At 40.4% G+C, this 19,654-nt stretch overlaps 1 protein-coding gene across 2 annotated transcripts in view; it reads right to left on the reverse strand.

Annotated features, from left to right (window-relative positions):
• LOC141502571 (protein tweety homolog 3-like) overlaps positions 1-19,654 on the reverse strand; it is a 37,357-nt gene that overhangs the window by 13,998 nt on the left and 3,705 nt on the right. The window contains exons 4-6 of one of the 2 annotated variants that reach the window (XM_074207362.1): positions 16,459-16,596; positions 8,473-8,649; positions 6,527-6,602 (exon numbers count right to left, since the gene is read on the reverse strand). In XM_074207362.1, coding sequence (XP_074063463.1) covers positions 6,527-6,602; positions 8,473-8,649; positions 16,459-16,565 — 360 coding nt within the window. In that variant the 5' untranslated portion in view covers positions 16,566-16,596. Of the gene's footprint in view, positions 1-5,626; positions 6,603-8,472; positions 8,650-16,458; positions 16,597-19,654 lie in introns of those variants that run through there. The other variant, XM_074207361.1, reaches the window with a different exon arrangement.

Here is a 19,654-nt window from a genome sequence, read left to right on the forward strand (position 1 = left end):
AGGAAATAGCTGGTGACAGGATCATATTAATAGTATTCTATGCAGGAAAAACTGCCTTTTTTGACAAGGCTTATGGAGCTGCATCAAGTTAAGAAGAGACTAGACACCGAGGAGTACTGAAAAGGGAAGAAGAGATGAAATCATTCCTTGAAGACTATGGGTTGAAATGAAGAATTAAGGAGTAAGGGTTCTCAAAACAAGCACAGGAGAAATTCTCCAAACACATTTCAACTAGCAGATCTACTTCTTAAATCGTGACAGTGAAGTGACTGCTTCCAGATCTGTGACTGAAAGACTTTTTAAGACTAGGAAAGAAACCAGGGGAGTGAAATCAAGCATTCTGATCTTGCTATGGTGAAGTAGGGGATTTTGCTGAATGACCCTAAAGTCTCTTGACTTAGTTTTCTCAGGTTCAGTGAAAATGTGGGGAATAGATTGAACCGCCCCAAGGCAGGAAACAAAATATCCTTCCTGGTGGCCACAGAGAGCACTCGCAAGCAAGAGGGACATTAGAATCATGATGAGACATGGCAGATCTGGTAGGAAAGGAATCCAAGGCTACATGTCTTCAGGAGTCTGTCAAAAATGATTCCCCTTAAACAATGTCTGAAAGGAAAGGTCCCCAAACTAGGTAAAAGAAGGAAATATCAGGTCTATGACATAAAAATCAAACAAATAAGCCAGAAACCCTACCTCACTTCTGTTAAGTCATTGTCAAGCAGATTCACAGAAGCGTGTAGAAGGCAGAACAAGATTAATTCTCACAGAATTGGATAAAATGCATCCAAGAATCAGAGAATATCTGAAACCTTCTGTGCTTCATCAACTAAAAGAATGGAGGCTGGACTTGACCCTCCCAACTAAAACAAAATCATGTGGCAAGAACTGTTATGGGACTAGTAAGTACATGATGGATGGATGGCTAGATGGATGGATGGATGAATGTATGGACAGATGGAGGGATGGATGGATGGATGTCCCAAGGATATAATCCAATTTCCTTAGCTATAGATCAGAACCTTACCCTGAGAATCTAGGGGAAAATCCACCTATGAAACCCCTGTTCTCACCCAGCTGTAGGCTCTAATATCAAACCTGCAACTAATCTGCTTGGGGTGATTCAGGGATAATGAACTGTTGTTGGGTTATTATGATCTCAACTTGTCCCTTCTTTTTTTTTCCCCGACTCTCCTTCAACCACATCTCTGCTGAATGGTTACAAAAGATAATACCAAAATCCTTACAGGTCTCTTTATGTACCTGCGAGCAGTTCTGGGTCAAAGGAAACCATTAATAAAGTGAAAATCCCTAAATTAAATAACTTAAGTATTCAGGACCATCACATTATCTTCAGATTAACTTGCTTCAGTCTGTGCCATAGGGTGATGATGGGATATAGGGTGAATAGGCATTCAAGTAGTCTGGGCACAGAAAAGAGGTGACCACAGAGGCCAGTGGCTGGCACAAGGACCTTCTGTGGGTGTTTTTGCATGACTTATGATGTCTATAGACTGCAACTCATGTAGTAAATAGCAATTCTAGATTCTGCAAGGGAAAAATGCCCCATGAAAACCTAATCCTATGACACTAGCTGCTACCCTCTCTGTGTGAACCTCTCAGGCTGACTGATATCTTAGTCCTCTCTTGCATAAGGCTATAACATGGACTATAACATGAATCATGGACTACAACATGAAGCCAAGGGGATCTCCGTGCATGCATAAGGGGAAGAAGCCCCTTAGAAATGGAAAAGCTTCCAAGTTGAACCTCCTTCACCAATAATAAAGCAAATCCTATAATCTATTGCATTCCTACAATGAGTTTATAATTTTCCAAAAGTGCTTTCACAATTTTTTTCATTTTATTCCCATAAATATTCCCCAAGAAGGATCATCTCCTTTTTACAGAAAAAGACACTGAGGCACAGGAAAACTAAGTAATTAGCTCTAGGTCACATGAAGCAGACACAGGACTCAACATAGGTCTCCCCACTCTAAGGCCAGTATTTTTTTCTACTAGAACACAGCTGGTAGGAAGAGGTAGGTGCTTTTCCAAGTGAAGGCAGACTAAGTCTATATAAGACCAGTCCAAGAGTAAATATGCCCATCACAGCAGGACTGGTGAAAATACCCAGCCCTGCCTAGGCATGGCCAGGGCACCTGTAGGGGTAAGGAAGAAGCAAGAAGCGCTCAGAGCAGATGACATAGGGAGTGGAAAGGGGAAGGAAAAATGGAGCTAGGTAATTCCACAAAGCACCAGCAACATGCAGAGGGCAGGCCAGGCTTGGCATTTCTGCCCATGCTCCACCTCCAGGTGCCCTGGAGCTGGGGGAGCCCCTATCCTTGAGAGCCCCCAATCCAGCAGAGCCCCCAAAACAAGATGCAACCCAAGCAAGTGACCATGGCATCCAGAGGGAGGTGAGAGCAAAGGAAGGAGAGAATTAGGGAAAGGGACAATGGAGAAGGAACAACTCAGACCCTCTGACACACAGATAGGCAATATGAAACAGACAGTGACTTAATATGGCATGGACACCAACCCCACCCCGACTTTAAGGGGAAGGCCCACCTATCTCCCAGAGACTGCCCTTCTCTTCTGGGTTCTCTCTCTCTGTCTCTTTCTACCTCTGTCTCTCTGTCTCTCTACCTCTGTCTCTCCTCGTTTCCACCTCCCCTCCTCTTGCCTTTGGTTCAGTTTGTTTGCAGTTACACCCAGCTGATCCCACTGAGTCATCAGAACTGTAGTGCTTGGAACAGTCCCTTTCTCTCTTTCCCTGGGTACCAGGAACAAAGGGAATTTGTGTGGTAAAAGAGGCCAGAGTCATGAACTAGGAGCCTGAAGGCAGGGGTGGGGGAGAGGCAAGCAAAGGCTAAATTCATGGGGTTTAACAGGGTTTAGAGAGATCAGTTTAAAAATATTTCTCTTATTTTTTGGGGGGGGGAATGGGAAGAAATTTGGGTTAAATGATTTGTCCAGGGTCACAAAACTAGTATCTGAGGTTGAATTTGAACTTGAGTCTTCCTAATTCTAGGGTCAGTGCCCTACCACTGTGCCACCAAGCTACCCCAAAAGTATTTCTCTTAGTAGGAATTCTTTTGTTTTTAATTCTTGGTATGGTCAGAATATAAACCAACTACCATGCTGTTCAAAGTAATAACAATAATAATAGCTAGCATTTAAACAAGGCTTTAAAGTTTGCAAAGTGATTTGCATAGGTTGACTCCTTGATTCTCACAACAACCTTGTGAGGTAGGTGCTATTATTTCCATTTTATAGAAGGAAACTGAGATTGAGAAAGGAAAAATGACTAGACTAAGCTCATACAATGAAGTATGCGTTTGAATTCAAGTTTTCCTGATTCCAGGTCCAACATATGCCACCTGGCTGCCTAAGGAATCATAATATTTCTTAATAACCCAGAAAATTTTTTGTAGTATGTGGGACAATGCTCAGGAAAATCTAAGAGCTTGAATAAAGCACTTTCTCTCACTGTCTTCATTTGGTACTGGTACTTCTAAGGGTCCTAGGAAGGCCCTGAGACTTCTGTCAGAGAAGTGAGGTCCAGAGTAGGAAGTGAATATCCATCAGTTCTGGGATGGGATAGGGAGTTGCCACTGCTTTTTTTTTTAATATCTTATTTAAGGCAAAGGGGCTAAGTGTCTTGCCCAAGGTCATGTAGCTAAGTAATTATTAGGTGTCTGAGGCTGGATTTGAACTCAGGTCCTCTTGATTCAAGGGTCAGTACTCTATCCACTACGTCACCTAACTCCCCCCATTGCTACTGCTTTTAAAAAGAGGAATATGTAATCTCCAGGTGCCTAAAACACTACTAATTAGCCCCTCAGAGGACTGGAGCAGAAAGGATGTGTGGAGAGCCTTGCAGAACTGGAAACTGTGTGGGCTGGGGAAGCCCTTCCATTAGTAACAAGAAGAAAAGGGCTATAGCCAGCTGGAACTGGCTAAAACTATAAATCAGGACTTGACTTACTGTTTTGCAAATTGTTTAAACTTAAGAAAGTGATGGAAAAAGTGTGTGTATGGCAGTTATTGCTTTGGTACTGTGTTTTTCAGAGAACTGGTTCTTAAACATTTACCAGCATACTATTGGTGATGTGGATCAAGTATATACCAGACCAGCATGGGGGCTGGTGGGTCAATGGGATCTGGAAAGAAATCAGGCTCCATCTGATACATAAGGATGACAACTGGCATGACCTCAGGGTAAAGGGGTCTTTTCTCTCAGAGTAAGGACAACAGCAGCAGTTTAAGCCTGAGTGGAGGGAGGGGACATGACTAGGAGCCCTACAAGTCGAGAGGCTCATGGACAGTTGGGGCCTGGGACCTAGAGGTGGATGCTGCCTTCTTAGCCAATCACTGGCTGAGTCTTGAAATGGGCTTTGCCCCTGGTGGGAAGGGTGTGGAGGAGAAAGATGCAAGGATGGAAATAAATGTGAAAAGTAAAGGCCTTGGCCAAAAACGGGAGAAGGAAGAGGAAGGGGAGGGGGAGGAGAGTGCAGGGATGGAAGGGAGAGGTGGAGCAAGAAGGACCTTATTTCAGTACCTGTTCCATTTGAGGGCGTTGCTGTTACCAGTATGTCCTTGAACTGTCCGAGGGCTTAAGCTGCCAGCTCATATGGCTACTATTGTCCAAGGCAGCCAGATATAGCTGTGATGTCGCAGGAGAGAGAGAAAAAAGAGAGGGCAGCCTCAACCGGCATGAAAAACACAGAGCAAGCGAGATGGTCCATGATGGGCAGAAGGGTGCAGACCCCCTGCAGGAACAGGAAGGGGGGGAAAGGACAGAAGGAATTAGGGAAGGAGGACAGGAATGATTGGGGAATGGGGGGAAAGAGGAGAGAGCAGGAGAAGACAACCAGAACAGACTCATCCATCATCCAGACACGTCACCGCAGCATTGCTTCAATGGGGAGTGACTTCCTTCTGTCTCTCCTTTTCCTCTCTGGCAGTTGAGGCTGCTAAATGTCACAATGACCATGCTGCAGGGGCTTAGACTAGGAATCATTTCCTCTCCTCTCTGCCCTTCAAAAGACCCAACTCAACATTTTCCTTCTCCACAAAGGCCTCTTTGACTCTTCTACCTGCCTACTCGGTCTACCTACCTACCTATTACAGAGCTCTCCCTTCTAGGAGTTCACTCATTTTGATCCTTAATCATATACTGCTTTATATTGTCATTGAGCTCTTCCATCTTTTTCCAGATGGGGTATAGCTTCTAATGAGTAGGCCCCATCATATGCTTAATTCTTTTAAACCTTAAAGTCCAGGGCACATGATAGAAACTGAAAAAATATCTGCTGAATGAATGAATGAGTGAAATGTCTGGGTGACTTTGGCAGTCCATGTGGATGGGGTTGGGGGTGGGGCAGGGAGCAGGTCCTGTCTATCTGACATTTCTTGATGTGGAAAACAAAAAGAAGATGACTAGGTTCACTATACCATGTGGAAAACTGTCCCTTTTCAGATTCCTTCCCTTCTTCCCAAGGGCTGGAGGTGATGCTCCTTGCCTGAGAGAAGATCTTCCAATGCACCTTGTTTGATATCCAGCAGCTTCTTCCCTGTCTGTCCACTGAGCAGAACAAATTCTCTTGCCAGCATTTCTCTCCCCCATCCCAGGTCCCACAACTTACATTCACCTCTATTTTGAAATTTGTGAGCTGTTGCTCACCTAAATCAACCGATGAGACTCGCAGGCCTGTGGAGAAAAACCTGTTTTTCTTGGTGATAATAGAAGTCATAAGGCAGAGAAAGAAAGAAGTTCCCCTCTTCCAAAGGAGAAGACAGAACTAGGATGATACAATTCAGAAAGAGGGGGAGAATGGATCATAACATATCTCACCAGTCCTTTGGGGTCCACCAAAGGGACCCAAATCTCCCCATTCCCCACCTACTCACCATGCCATGGTCTGCTGCCATATTTATTTTCCAAGACCTTATATTCCACCAAGAGTCTGCTGCACTCTGACCATCAGTTCTCAAGTTCCTGAGGCTAGTCTTAAGCACAGTAGACTCTGCCAGGGTGGCCAGTCTGGCAGCTGAGACAACTCAGCATTTAAATTGACCCATACTGGGTCTATGTCTAGACCAATGCCTTAGGGTCAGAGCTGTCTGTCTGAGCCTGAATGTGAGAAGAAATAAAATCCAACTCAAGAGGAGGGGATTTTCTACCTCCCAATTTGAGACAGGATCCTTCCCCCCTCCCCCATCCCAAAGACCTTTTCATAGATGCCCTTGGGGAAAGAGCTATCCATGTTACCTTTCCAACCCCGCTTTCTCCAGAAATAAAATCACAACTGAACAAAAGTTAAGTCAGAAGAGAGAAAACCAGAGATATGGGTGATCATCCCCATCCTGGAGGCCTCCATGCACAGACTAGATGGAGGACTGGAGTTAACCACCATGCAGAACCTTGGGTACAAATGAGAAGGGACACAGGGTTTAGGTTTGCCAGTGACTCTAGACTTGGCTCTACTTTGCCTCTTAATGTTCTGGTTTGAGTTAGACTTACTGAAGGCGGCGGGGATTCTCGACCAATCAGAGGGGTATTCTCACATCTAGGGTTCTGAAAATTCGCATTCTGGCTCCTGTGGAAAAGGGCAAAATGTGAACTTGTGAGAGATTACCATGGCTCCATAGGAATTTCCTCTTACCATACCTTACAACTTAACAAAAGGTATTACTATTATTCTCTTGAGGACTTAGGATCCTGCTTCACAGGGACCAGGAACTTTTTTTTTTAGGTTTTTACAAGGCAAATGGGGTTAAATGGCTTGCCCAAGGCCACACAGCTAGGTAATTATTAAGTGTGTGAGGTCGGATTTGAACCCAGGTACTCCTGACTCCAAGGCCGGTGCTTTTTCTACTATGCCACCTAGCCACCCCTAGAACCAGGAACTTTTGTAGCCTTCACCCCACCCCCCAACCACAATGTTACTGATATTTATTTTTAAATCAATCTCCTGCTTCCCTCTCAGTCACTCATCTCTTATAAGAAAGATAAAAACAAGGAAAAAGGGGGGAGGGGCAAACTATTAGTATTCTAAAAAAAAAAAATCTAACATTCTATATAAGGGTCCACACTAGTAGACCTATTCTCCAGCACCTTTGAAAGGCAGCGAGAGGAAGAATTTTCTCCTATATCTATTCTTTGGGACCAATCTTGTCCTTAGCAACACTGCAACATTATTTTGTATTATTTTGTTGGGGTTTTTGCACTTGGGCTGCTGGAGTAATTTTGTGTAGTTTTTTTGGCCTTCCTTAGTTCATTAGATATTTTGTCAAAGTTTTAATCATGAATTTGGAATAATTGGGCACCTGTGCTGTCAAAGAGGTAGAGGCGATTGGGGAAGAGAAGGGGAAGCAGGTCCTGTCCCTGCCCAATTGAGCCTCCAGTGATGACCAGACTCTCAGCACAATCCTATCCCCTCACTAGCCTCTAACAACAATAAATATCAATGGTATAGCAATTTACAGTTGAGGCTCTGGGCTTTTTTTTTTAACCTGAGCTAAGTAGCTCATGGATTATTTATCCCAATTACATATAAGGAAATTTGGCGTTCAGAGGATTTGTTCTCTCATTGATGATCACACAGTAAGAGGGAGAACCTGCATTCAAATTTAAGTCGGAGTCCAAATCTTAAGATATCTCTCTCTCTCTCTCTCTGTCTCTCTCCCTCTCTTCTTTCTTCTCTTTCTCCCTTTCTCCCCCCCTCTCTCTCTTTCTCCTTTCTTTTTTCCCCCTCCCACTCCCCCTTTTCCCTCCTCCCTCTCTTCCTCTTTCCCTTCCCTTCCCTTCCCCCTTCTTTCTTCCCCTCTTTTCTTCCCTTTATCCTTTTCTACTCCCTTTTATTAATATCATTTGGCTTAACATCACCTTCAATTCCTACTATATCCCTCTCTTATCATTTTTGAAGCAGCTGCTTGTTAGAGCTAGAAGAGATTTTAGGGATTATTTAATCCTTCCCTTCAAATACTACAGGTGAGACAGAAACAGAAACAGGTCTTTGCATTCTATCTTCAGTTCTTTCTAGGTCTCATATTAATTTCTCTTCTACATTCAAAGGGTGACTAGGCACACCATCCACAATATTAACAGGCAGCTAGGTGATACAGTGATAAAATGTTGGATTCAGAGTCAGGATGACCTGCATTCAAATCTGCCTAAAATATCTTACTAGTAGTGGAACTCCAGGCAAGTTAATTAATTCTTTTAGCCTCAGTTTCTTCCTTGGCAAAAATGGAGTAATAGCACCTCTGTCAGAGAACTATTTAGAATAAGGAAATATGAGGATGAGGAAATAATATTTCCAGCACTTTGTAAATCTGAAAGCACTACATAAATGTTTGGGCATTGGAGGTAGAGGAAGGGGGGACTGTTGGCTCAGAGGATTATGCTGCCTCATACCCCACATCTGAATGGGGGGAGAGAAGAAGTGCTCTACCACACTGACTCACATGTACTCTGTGACAGGAGCATTGCTGACTGTGTGTGCTGCTGCAGGGATACTGGTCTCACTGCCGTAGCTGCTCCCACAGCTGTACAGACTAGGCATGTGTACTCGATAGAGGTTGTCATGGGTCTGCCTGGCTCCTGGAGTCGCAGACTCTTCCTCCCCATCATCATCAGCAGCCCTAGAAGAGCAAGATGGCATCAGCAGAATAAGTGAGAAGATGGGTGATCAGAAAAGAAAAGGGACTGATAACAGACAAAAGACCAGAATTGTAAAGTCTGGCTCTGATTTTCCTAGGAAGTATCAACTGATCAATCAAAAAAACATTCATTAAGTTTCTACTATGTAACAATCACCATGCTAGACAATGGAGATATATAGTTTCTCTTCAAGAAACTAAAATGCTATTGGGAGATATAATATGTATTCACAGGAGCACATATATTCCTGCTTCTTTCCCTCCTCCCTGTCCAGTACTTCAGAATTCAGCCTGAACTAGATTCTAAGACAATTGAGAAATGTTCAATAAGATAAAAGTACATAAAATATAATGCCAATGTGTAGTTAGCAGGGATCCTTTCTATCTGAGTTTAGAGGACTATTCAAAACAAAACAAAACACTGCTTTAGAGGACAGTACACAAATCAATGTAAATGGTACTAGATTTTACAAAAGCTAGAAGCTAGGCCAACTTGGGCAAATCACTTATCCTTCCTCAAACTGGGTTGCTTCCCATTTAAAGTAGATTAAAGTAAGGGGCAGCTAGGTGGCCCAGTGGATAGAGCACCGGCCTTGGAGTCAGGAGTACCTGGTTCAAATTTGACCTCAGACACCTAATAATTACACTTAATAATTACGTGGCCTTGGGCAAGCCACTTAACCCCATTTGCCTTGCAAAAACATAAAAAAAAATAAAGTAGATTAAAGTAGACCTAAAGTAGGTCTCTTAAGTCCCTCCCAACTTTTATATTCTACAGGCTACAGATCTAAGTTTATTCAGGACATGAAATTAGGTAAACATTATATCAAATATCTTCTCTATTTCTACCCTTCCACTCCCTCATCTCCCATACCTCCCACCATTTCTTTCCCACCATTTCTTTCTAATTCCTTTGGAATTCCAATTCCAAAATTTCTGAAATTCCTTTATCTGATGATAAGTTTTTATCATTTTGCTTCTCCATCTGCTTTACTATCTGTAGCACTGATCTTCTTCATCATGACCTCTATTCCTTTCTTCCCCTACACTCTTTTCTCTTTCCTATCTTGACCCTCTGAAGAACCAGTTCAACTGTATTTAAGTCCTTTTCCTCCTTCACTCATTATGGTTTGCTAAGACTCAACCTTGTATTACTTCCAACATCCTCTGCCTTCACTTTCATTCTTGTGCTAAAATGAGACCTCAGAAAATCATGAAGTTTGGGTCTTTTGAAAATTTATAATACATAATATCAAATGGGTCCTCTCTGCTGCAAGGTAATTGTTTTACATGATACTAATCAATTCACTAGCTCACTCATCACAGCAGCTATTCCAAACCTCTTCATCCCTCCTCAAAAATCTCAAGACATTAATACACCACCACCACACCTTTCAACTGAGATCCTTGGCTCATCTCACTGAAAACACTTCTCACTCCTTCCTGCTAGCTCACCTCACATCATTCATATGTCTTCTCCCATTATTTCCTTTGGCCATCTTGCAAGAAGTGACTCTTTTCCCCCCTCTACATTCACAATGACCCCATTCTATTCTCTCTTCATTAGCAAGTTGCCTTTCTATTTCTACTCTCTCTGTTATCTTCAGATTCTCTCTGTCCTCCACTGTTTCACTGCTTTATCTGATCACATCATCATGTCTCTCCCCATATTTAAAAAACTATCCCTTGATTCATTGCCAGCTATTATTTTATATCACCACCCTTTAAAGGCTAAACTTTTTGAGAGAACCATCTAAAATTGGTGCCTCAATACAATGATTCAAGATAATTCTGAATAAATGGAAAAGGCTATCCATTTTTAGTAAAATAACTGATGGAGTCTGAATGTAGATAAAAGCATACTTTTTCTTTACTTTCTTTCTTTTTCTTGTTTTTTAACTGTTTTCTTTCACAACATGATTAAAATGGAATTATGTTTTGCATGACAGCACATTAATAACCAAAATCAAATTGCTTGTCTTTTCAATGAGGGGGGAGGGAAGGAAAGAAGGGAGAAAAATAAAAAACTAATAAATGTTAAAAATTGTTTTTACATATAATTGGGAGAAATAAAATGTTAAATTAAATTTAAATTGGTGCCTCCCATATATAATCCATATAAAAATGTTTGCATTCCTAATGAGGAGAAAAAAGAATATGGAATTTCAAATTTTTTAAAATGAATGTCAATACAGAAAATGATTAATATGTAAACTTGTTAAACACAAATGTACATGCATAGCTTTTACAGACTATTCATCACTGAGGGAAGGAGGTGGGAAGGGAGGATGATAGAAAACTGTGTAATTTATAAATATGCAAGTGAATGAATGTTGAAAAACTTTCATAACATGTAATTAGAAAAATAAAATAAAAAATGAATGTTAAACATTTTTACATGAAATTGGGGGAAAAATAAATTATTAAATTTTAAATAGGTGCCTTCACTTCCTTTCCTTTTATTCTCTTCTAAACACTCTGTAGTTTAGCTTCCAAACTCATCATTCAACTGAAATTACTTTCTCCAAAATTACCCAAGGTCTTTTCTCAATGCTCATCCTTCTTGACCTCCCTTTTGGTGAAAATGACATCAGTTCCCCTCTTCTTTATATTCTCTTCTCTCTGAATTGTTGAGATATTGCTTCTCAGTTTTATGTCTTCCTGTTTCACCTTTCCTTCCCAGCTTATTTGTTAATTCTTCATCCAAAATTCTGTCCTTGACTCTCTTCTCTTCTTCCTTTAGACTATCTTGTTTGGTCATCTTTTCCAGATTTCATCCATTCAAATATCATTTTCTATGTAGTTGATTCTCGGATCTGTTTATCCAGCCCCAACTTTTCTTCAGACTTGGTATTCCATCACAAGGCTGGATATCTAATGTTTGACATCTTACAGAAATCTCAGACTCAAAACATTCAAAAGAAAACTCTTTATTTGTTCCCCTCCCTCCCAATATCTTTCCTTCTTCCATACTTCCCTATTATGTGAGAGCACCATTCTCTTCCCAGGCACCCAGGCTCACAATTTAAAGGGAAGCTAAGACAATATGTACTTTGATAGCATCATTATATGTGCCAGTTCTCATGCTAACTACTTTACAAATATTATATCATTTGATCCTCACAACTCTGCTAGCAAGTAGATGTTAGTTGTTTTTATTATACCCATTTCACAGTTGGGAAAACTGAGACAAACTGAGGTTAAGTGACTTTCCCTGGTCACACAGGTAATAAGTATCTGAGGTCAGTTATGAATTCAGATTTTTTTAACTCCAGCCAAAATAATATCACCTATCTCTCAGGAAGATAGCTAGGTGACAAAGTTGAAGAGAGTGCAGATCTAGAGTCTCCAAGATTCATCTTCCTGAGTTCAAATCTGGCCTCAGACCAGATATGCAAATGAATGTTGAAAAACTGTGTGACCCTGGGTAAGTTACTTCACCCAGTTTGCCTCAGTTTCCTCATCTGTAAAATGAACTGGAGAAGGAAATGGCAAACCATTGCAGAATCTTTGCCAAGAAAATCCCCAATTAGATCACATAGACATGATTGATAAATGAACATCCACGACATTTTCTGACCAGGCCCAGCACTTTAATTCATTGCACCATTAACTGTCATAATAATAATAGCTGACATTTATCTAGCATCTATTAGATAAATACCAGGCCACCTAGCTTCCTCAAACATCCTCCTCAACTCCTCACTCACATTCACCCCAAAGATGCAATCTGTTGCCAGTTCTGTCTTCACAACATTACTCATATATAACCTGTCCTCTCCCCTGACACTGCCTAAGCCCAGGCCTTTCCTAGTTCCCACCTGGAATACTGAAATAGGCTCCTGCTGGTCTCCCTCCTCAATTCTTTCCCCATTTCAGCCTATTCTCCACTAATCTGCAGCACTGATCTGATCATGTCAATTCCTCCAGTGGCTCCTTCCAGAATATTAAAAAATTTTAAAGAAATTTATTTATTTGTTTTTTCAACTATACACAATGCTTGTTTCTAACCAATCTTTTTTTTGCAAGGTTTTGAGTTTTACATTTTTCTTCCTCCCTCCCTTCCTTCCCCAATAATTTTTTTCTAGGTTTTTGTAAGGCAAATGGGGTTAAGTGGCTTGCCCAGGGCCACACAGCTAAGTAATTATTAAGTGTCTGAAGTTGGATTTGAACTCAGGTTCTCCTGACTCCAGGGCCAGTGCTCTATACACTGCGCTACCTAGCTGCCCCAACCCAATTCTATAGATTTTTACTGATTTCCCCATACCTAACATGCTCCCCTTCCTCCTCTCCACCTCCTCATTTCCTTCCTTCCTTCCTTCCTTCCTTCCTTCCTTCCTTCCTTCCTTCCATCCTCAACTCAATTTCTTCCTTGTAAGGATGTCTTCCTTGTTATTCCTGCTAATGCCTTTCCTCTGAGATGATCTCTGAATTACTCAGCATATAACTTGTATGTACATGGTTATTGGAACATCATCTCCTTCTTATGGATGTGTAGACAAGAATTGTTTTTGATTAGCACAGTGTTTCAAAAAGAGCAAGCACAGACTGCCTGGCAAATTTTCTTATGAGCTCTCTCTCCATTGGATTTGCTCCTGATGATGCGGACCCTTCCTATGTCTCAAGCTCAAAGACACTTGGAGCAGATCAGAGGGCTATAGAGAGCTTGCTAGGAGGGCTGTTCCTTTTATCCATGGACAACTCTGATCAGATAAGAGGAGCTTATTCGAAGGCCTTACTCCCATCCACTCAGTCCTTTCCTTCCCCATGACAACTAGAGCCTTTCATCTTCCCTGTATATTTTTTCAAAAAACTGGTATGTTGAAAATGCTTTTACTGGCCCTTGTCTGAGAGTGGGACAGTCAGTACAAAGACACCTGAGCAAATCAACATGTCCTCATCATGAGGCTCAGACCATCTCTGGTCCCTCCCATATTCAGGAAGCAAAAAGGTCAGGTCTTCCCTTCAGGGTGAGCCTCATATTTTGACCAAGACCATATGTTCTAGATGCAATGTATTGTAGAAAACCACTAGATTCACAGTGAAGGACCCTGGTTCTATGACCACGAGACTTCATTTTTCTTAGTCTCAAGTCTAAAAATGAAGAGAATACCACCTGTCTTGCCTACCCTATGGGTTACTGTGAGGCTAAAGTGAGATAATGGAATAGTAAGCATTTATTTAGCATCTGCTCTGTACCAGACTCTTTGCTAAGCCATGGTGATGTAAAATGAAAATCCTTACCCTTATGTAGTAGGTGGCATATGAAGTAATGTTTGGAGGAAACTGAAGATTCTGAAAGTTTGAAGTGAGACATGTATAACCTCCATCAAATTGTCTGATGGCTCAATAAGCAGGGGATGGGCCAGAGGAAGGGAGAGTGTTTGGTACTCAAAATTTTTTTGCAATTAATAATATTTTATTTTTTTCCAATTATATATATAAAGATAGTTTTCATTTTCATGTGAAGACAGAAATCTTAAAGTCCTCTCCATAAGATTTTGAGTTCCCTATTTTTTCTCTCTCCTTCCCCCCTCCTGAGAAAGCAAGAAATCTAATAAAGGTTATACATGCACAATCATGTTAAATGTATTTTCATATAATCATATTGTGAAGGAAGAATTAGAACAAAAGGGGAAAAAACCACGAGAAAGAAAAAACAAAAAACAAATTTAAAAAAGTTAACTAGTATACTTCAGTCTACACTCAGACTCCACAGTTCTTTCTCTAGATGTGGATGGCATTTCCATGATGAGTCTATTGGAATTGTCTTCAATTATTACATTGCTGAGAAAGGCTAAGTCAATCATAGTTGATCATTGCCCAATGTTGCTGGTAATGTGTACACTGGAATGCAAAATTTTTAAAAAACAAATGTAAAAGTCATTTTGAGAATTGGAGAAGAAATAAAATATTGAAAAGAAAAAGTTTTAGATGGGAAAAGAATGAATTCTAGACATGGGGAATGGGAGAAGGAATGAAATGTGTGAAAGACAGCAAGAAGATCAGTCAACTGGGGAGAGGGAACCATATAGAACAAGCCTGAAAAAGGAGGTTGCAGGGGCAGTTAGGTAGTGCAGTGAATAGAGCACTGGCCCTGGAGTCAAGAAGAACTCAGTTCAAATCCAGCCTCAGACACTTAATAATTGCCTGTGTGACCTTGGGCAAGTCACTTAACCCCACTTAAATAAATAAAATTTTAAAAAAGTAGATTGCAGTCAATCTTCAGAGGGTTTAAAATGCCAGGAAGGAGAGCTACTGGGATTGACTGAACAGCAGTCATGTTCAGATAAGGCAATTTCGGAATATCATTTTGGCCTCTGTTAAAGAGACAAACTAAGGAGGGCAAAGACCTCAGGCAAGGAGATGAATTAAGAGAATACAGCAATAGTTCAGAAAGAAGATTATAAGGGCCTGAACTCAGTAAATAGCTGGGTATGTGAAAAATCAAAGAGAGTAGATAGGGCTAATGGGAAGGATGACAGCACCTTTGACAGAAAGAGAGATATTGGTAGAGAAGAAGGTTAAATTATGGGGAAGACACAACCAAAATGAGAGCAGGCAATTGAAACAAAAATTTAAAGTAAATGTAAAATGTAAAAATTCTTTGAATACTAAAGAGTGCAATACAAATATATGGGATTATATTCCTTTTCATCAAAAGTTAAGATTTGCTATTTTCCCATGTTATATTCCACTCAGCCAGCAGGTGGCAGGCAGGATACAAGAATATCAGTAATTGGGATCCCAGATGAAATTCTTTGAATCTTATAATATCCTTAAATGAGAAAACCGTAGTTTGTACATCTGGAGTGTCAGGAAGCTCACTACCTATTAAGGCAACACATTCCATTTTGGGGCAATTTTCTAAAACTTAAAAATATCTTCCTTATATTGAGCCAAAATCTATACCCGCTTTACCTTCAACTCATCTGTTCAATTTCTGTCCAGGGGAAACAGCAAAATAAGTTTAATTCCCTCTTTTATATACGAGCAAGTCTTTGAGTATGTGAAGACAGAAATCTTAAAGTCCTCTCCATAAGTAGTTCCTTTAATTCTCATACAACTAAGGCTGAATTAACTTCCCATTTTACTCTTCTTTAAATAGGAACAAACAAAAAATTTCCTCTTTCTCCTCCTACATTTACTCCACCCAATTCTAATTGTCTCAGAAAAGACCAGTATCTGGACTATCTCTTCCTATGGATTGGCATCTCAGAATTGTCTCCACTTCTGGTCCTCAATTGAAGTTTTTTAAAAATCTATCTGAGAGTATATTTATTAATATATATTCTGGATATAGCTTGTTATGTTCATCTCTGAGTCCTGTAGATTTGTGTAACTGCCCAAGACCCTAGGGGATATGTTCATCTCTGAGTCCTGTAGATTTGTGTAACTGCCCAAGACCCTAGGGGATATCTATAGCCTAAGTCATTTAATAAACTTTGAATCCTAAAGGGATTCTTCTTCTCAACTGAACACTAAAGGGATTCTAATTAAGCATTTGTACTAAATGCTGGGGATATAAAGAAAGGCAAAAGACAGTCTTGCCCTAGAGGAGCTTATAATCTAATGTGGGAAGACAACATGCAAACCAAATAAAAATATGTGCAAACAAAGGATAAATAGGGAATAAAGTCACAGAAGGCACCAGAATTAAAAAGGTTGGAAAAGGCATTGTATAAGAAGGTGAGATTTTTACCTCCAAGTACCACAAAGACACAGTCGTCACCCCCCCCCCCCCCCCCCCCCCCCCCCCCGCCGTTAACCTCTAGGTTTCCCCTCTCTTACCTTTTCTGCTGCCAGGTATGAGGAACGCTGCACACTATAGAGCTGAACATGAGGGCCGTGACAAAAGAAAAAAGCACCAGGTAGATGAGACCCTCTAACTCCATCATAGCAGAAGCCAGTCAGAGCCTGGACATAATCCTAAAGCAGGGCAGAACAAAAGAATTCTTAGTTTTAGCCAACAAACAAATAAACAAACAAATAAATAATAAAATAAAATAAATAAAACCAGTGATCCCAAGCATCCAAGACCCATGTTGATCTACAGCCCCACTTGTTATTTCTTTGTTTCTTAGCCTTGTGTGGCTAGTCTGGTCTGAAATAGCTTTCAAGGCCATTGTTGTTGTTGTTCAGTCGTTCAGTTGTGTCCCCTTGACCCCATGGAGTTTTCCTGGCAAAAATACTGGAATGGTTTATCATTTCCTTCTCCAGTGGATCAAGGCAAACAGAGGTCAAGTGACTTTCTCAGGGTCACACATCTAGTGAGTGTCTGAAGCCAGATTTGGAGTCAAATCTTCTTAACTCCAAGTCCAACATCCTATCCACTGAGTCACCTAGTTGTCTTCTTCAAAGGCCATATCGATGCACCAAATCCATTGCTTTTGAGTGGTACTTATAGTAGCTGTGACTCCAAACAAAGCTAACCAAATAAGGGTCATGGGGGACAACTTGGTGGCAACATTCTGGGAATTGTTGGAGAAAGGAAATTCTGAGAGAGGAGAACAAGAGTATGAAATTAATCTTCTCTTTTATTGGAATAATAGCAAAGTGTTGGATTTGGAATTAAAATTAAAAACCCCAGTTCTGCCAATAAACTACTCATTTGACCTTGGAGCTGTCTCTGGACTTCAGTTTCCTCCTCTGTAAAAATGGGGTAGCTAAGTAGCCCAGGAAACAGGAGACATCTTCCTTAATTCAAATTATATCTCAGACACTTGCTAACTGTGTGGTCCTGGGCAAGTCATTTAATCCTATTTGCTTCAATTTCTTCATCTGTAAATAAACTAGTTAGAGAAAGAAATGACAAACTATTCCGGTATCCTTACCAAAAAACTTCCAAAATGGGGTCATGGAGAGTCAGAAACGACTGAATAACAAAAATGAGGAAATTAGACTAGATGAACTTTAGAGTTCTTCTCCAATAACTCAATATCTAAGCAAGCTCGGGTGTAATATGCATGTGGTGTGAGCCTGTTATTTTTTTTTTTATCTTTTGTTTTGCAAGGTAATGGGGTTAAGTGGCTTGCCCAAGGCCACACAGCTAGGTAATTATTAAGTGTCTGAGGCCAGATTTGAATTCAGGTACTCCTGACTCCAGGGCTGCCCTGTGAGCCTGTTATTTTAACCACATCTTTGGGGTAACCCAGTCTGGAACTAGATCAGAAATCTTCATGTAACTAACAATAAAGTATCAGAGAGCAGCATACCAGTTTCTGAGTCCTTCCAAGTTTTTCTAAGTCTTTGATTATGTTATTCTCTTGAGCTATCTTTCTCTCCTGTGATTACTGAAATTTTATCCATATGGGTAACTAGGTGGCATACTGGAACAAGGCAGGGCTTAAGGTCAGGTAGATCCAAGTTCAAATCCAGCCCCAGACACTAACTATATGACTCTGGGCAAGTCACTTCCCCTGTTTACCTCAGTTTCTTCAATTGTCAAATGAGTTAGAGAAAGAAGTGGCAAAGCATTCCAATATCTTTACCTAGAAAAATCCCACATTTTATCACAAAGAGTCAGAAATGATTGAATAACAATATCCATACTGCAAAGGCCAAGTCAAGTCCTACTTTCTCTATGAAGCCTTCTCTGATCAGTCCAGCTCAAAGGGATCTCAAAATACCTTAGAGTTAGAAGGAATCTCATAGGTAGTATAACCACGTGAAAAAAAATTGGACTTGGAGTCAAGTGATCTGGATTTGAAACTCAGATACTTCTTTTTCATTTCATCCTGGTCAAAGCACAACCTCTTTGACCTTCAACTTCCTTCTTTGTAAAAAGAGATAATACAATACCACCCTCTATAAATCTTCAAATGTTAAATGGATTTAGTTTTTTATTTGGATTGGACCTGTGATTTATTTAGTACTGGAAACTCCAAATAAGGAGACTCTTTCAACCATTGAAGATTGACACTTACTCTGAATCTTATTGTCTTAGTTGACTGGAGCAGTAAGAGAAGAAATGAACCCGCCCAGAGTCACACAGCTCATATGTGTCAGAGGCAAGACTTGAACCCAGGTCTTCTGGACTTCAAGGCTGATTCTCTATCCACTACACCATGCACACTACTTCAAATGCAAATTATCATGACCATCACCATCCAAGTGGACCAAAAATCATTTCTACATCTTGTCCAAAGGGGTCACCAAGCTATTTTAAAGACCTCTGTCTAGTGAGAGGGATCTCATTACCTTCTGAGGCAGCCATGCCACTTCTAGGCAATGATTACGGCATTTTAAGTAGTTATACTTCTAGTCTGAACTATAAATCTAATCCAAAAGACTTTAAACTAAAAAAGATGAGGGAGAAAGATGACTGCCTGCCTGTGTGTATCCTTCAGGTTAATTATCATGAAGAGTAATGACAAAAAAGGAAGAAGAATTACAATTGAGACATTCAGAAATTTACAGGAGACAAAATCAAAGAAAGAAGTCAGGAGTAAAAGACACAGCTTCAAATATTTATACAGAATGCTCAAAGTTGGGCAGATGAGTAGTGCACAGTACAAAGAGCACCAGACCTGGAATCAGGAAGATGAGTCTTCCTGAGTTCAAATACAGCCACTTGGTAGCTGTCTACTGTCTAGTTGCCTCATACTATCAACTAACAAATGTCATTTCCCTCTATCAACTTTAGTTTCATCATTTGTAAAATGGGACTAATACCACCACTAACCCAGAGGACTGCTGTGAGAATTCACCGAGATAATATTTGAATGTACTTTTCAAAGTATAAAGCATTATATAAATGCAATGTTTGATGTTGAAAATAACAATAATCTGCATCTAGAGAAAGAACTATGGAATCTGAAATGCATACTATTTTCACCTTTTTAAATCTGTCTTTTGATTTTTCCTTCTCAAAGACCCCCCCCCAATTCTGTTTCTTCTTTCACAATGTGAGTAATATGGAAATATGTGTAATACAATTGTACATGTATAACCTTTATCAATCAGATTTCTTGATATCCTAAGGTAG

This window comes from Macrotis lagotis, chromosome X, assembly GCF_037893015.1.
Source record: "Macrotis lagotis isolate mMagLag1 chromosome X, bilby.v1.9.chrom.fasta, whole genome shotgun sequence".
NCBI classification, from domain to species: domain Eukaryota; kingdom Metazoa; phylum Chordata; class Mammalia; order Peramelemorphia; family Peramelidae; genus Macrotis; species Macrotis lagotis.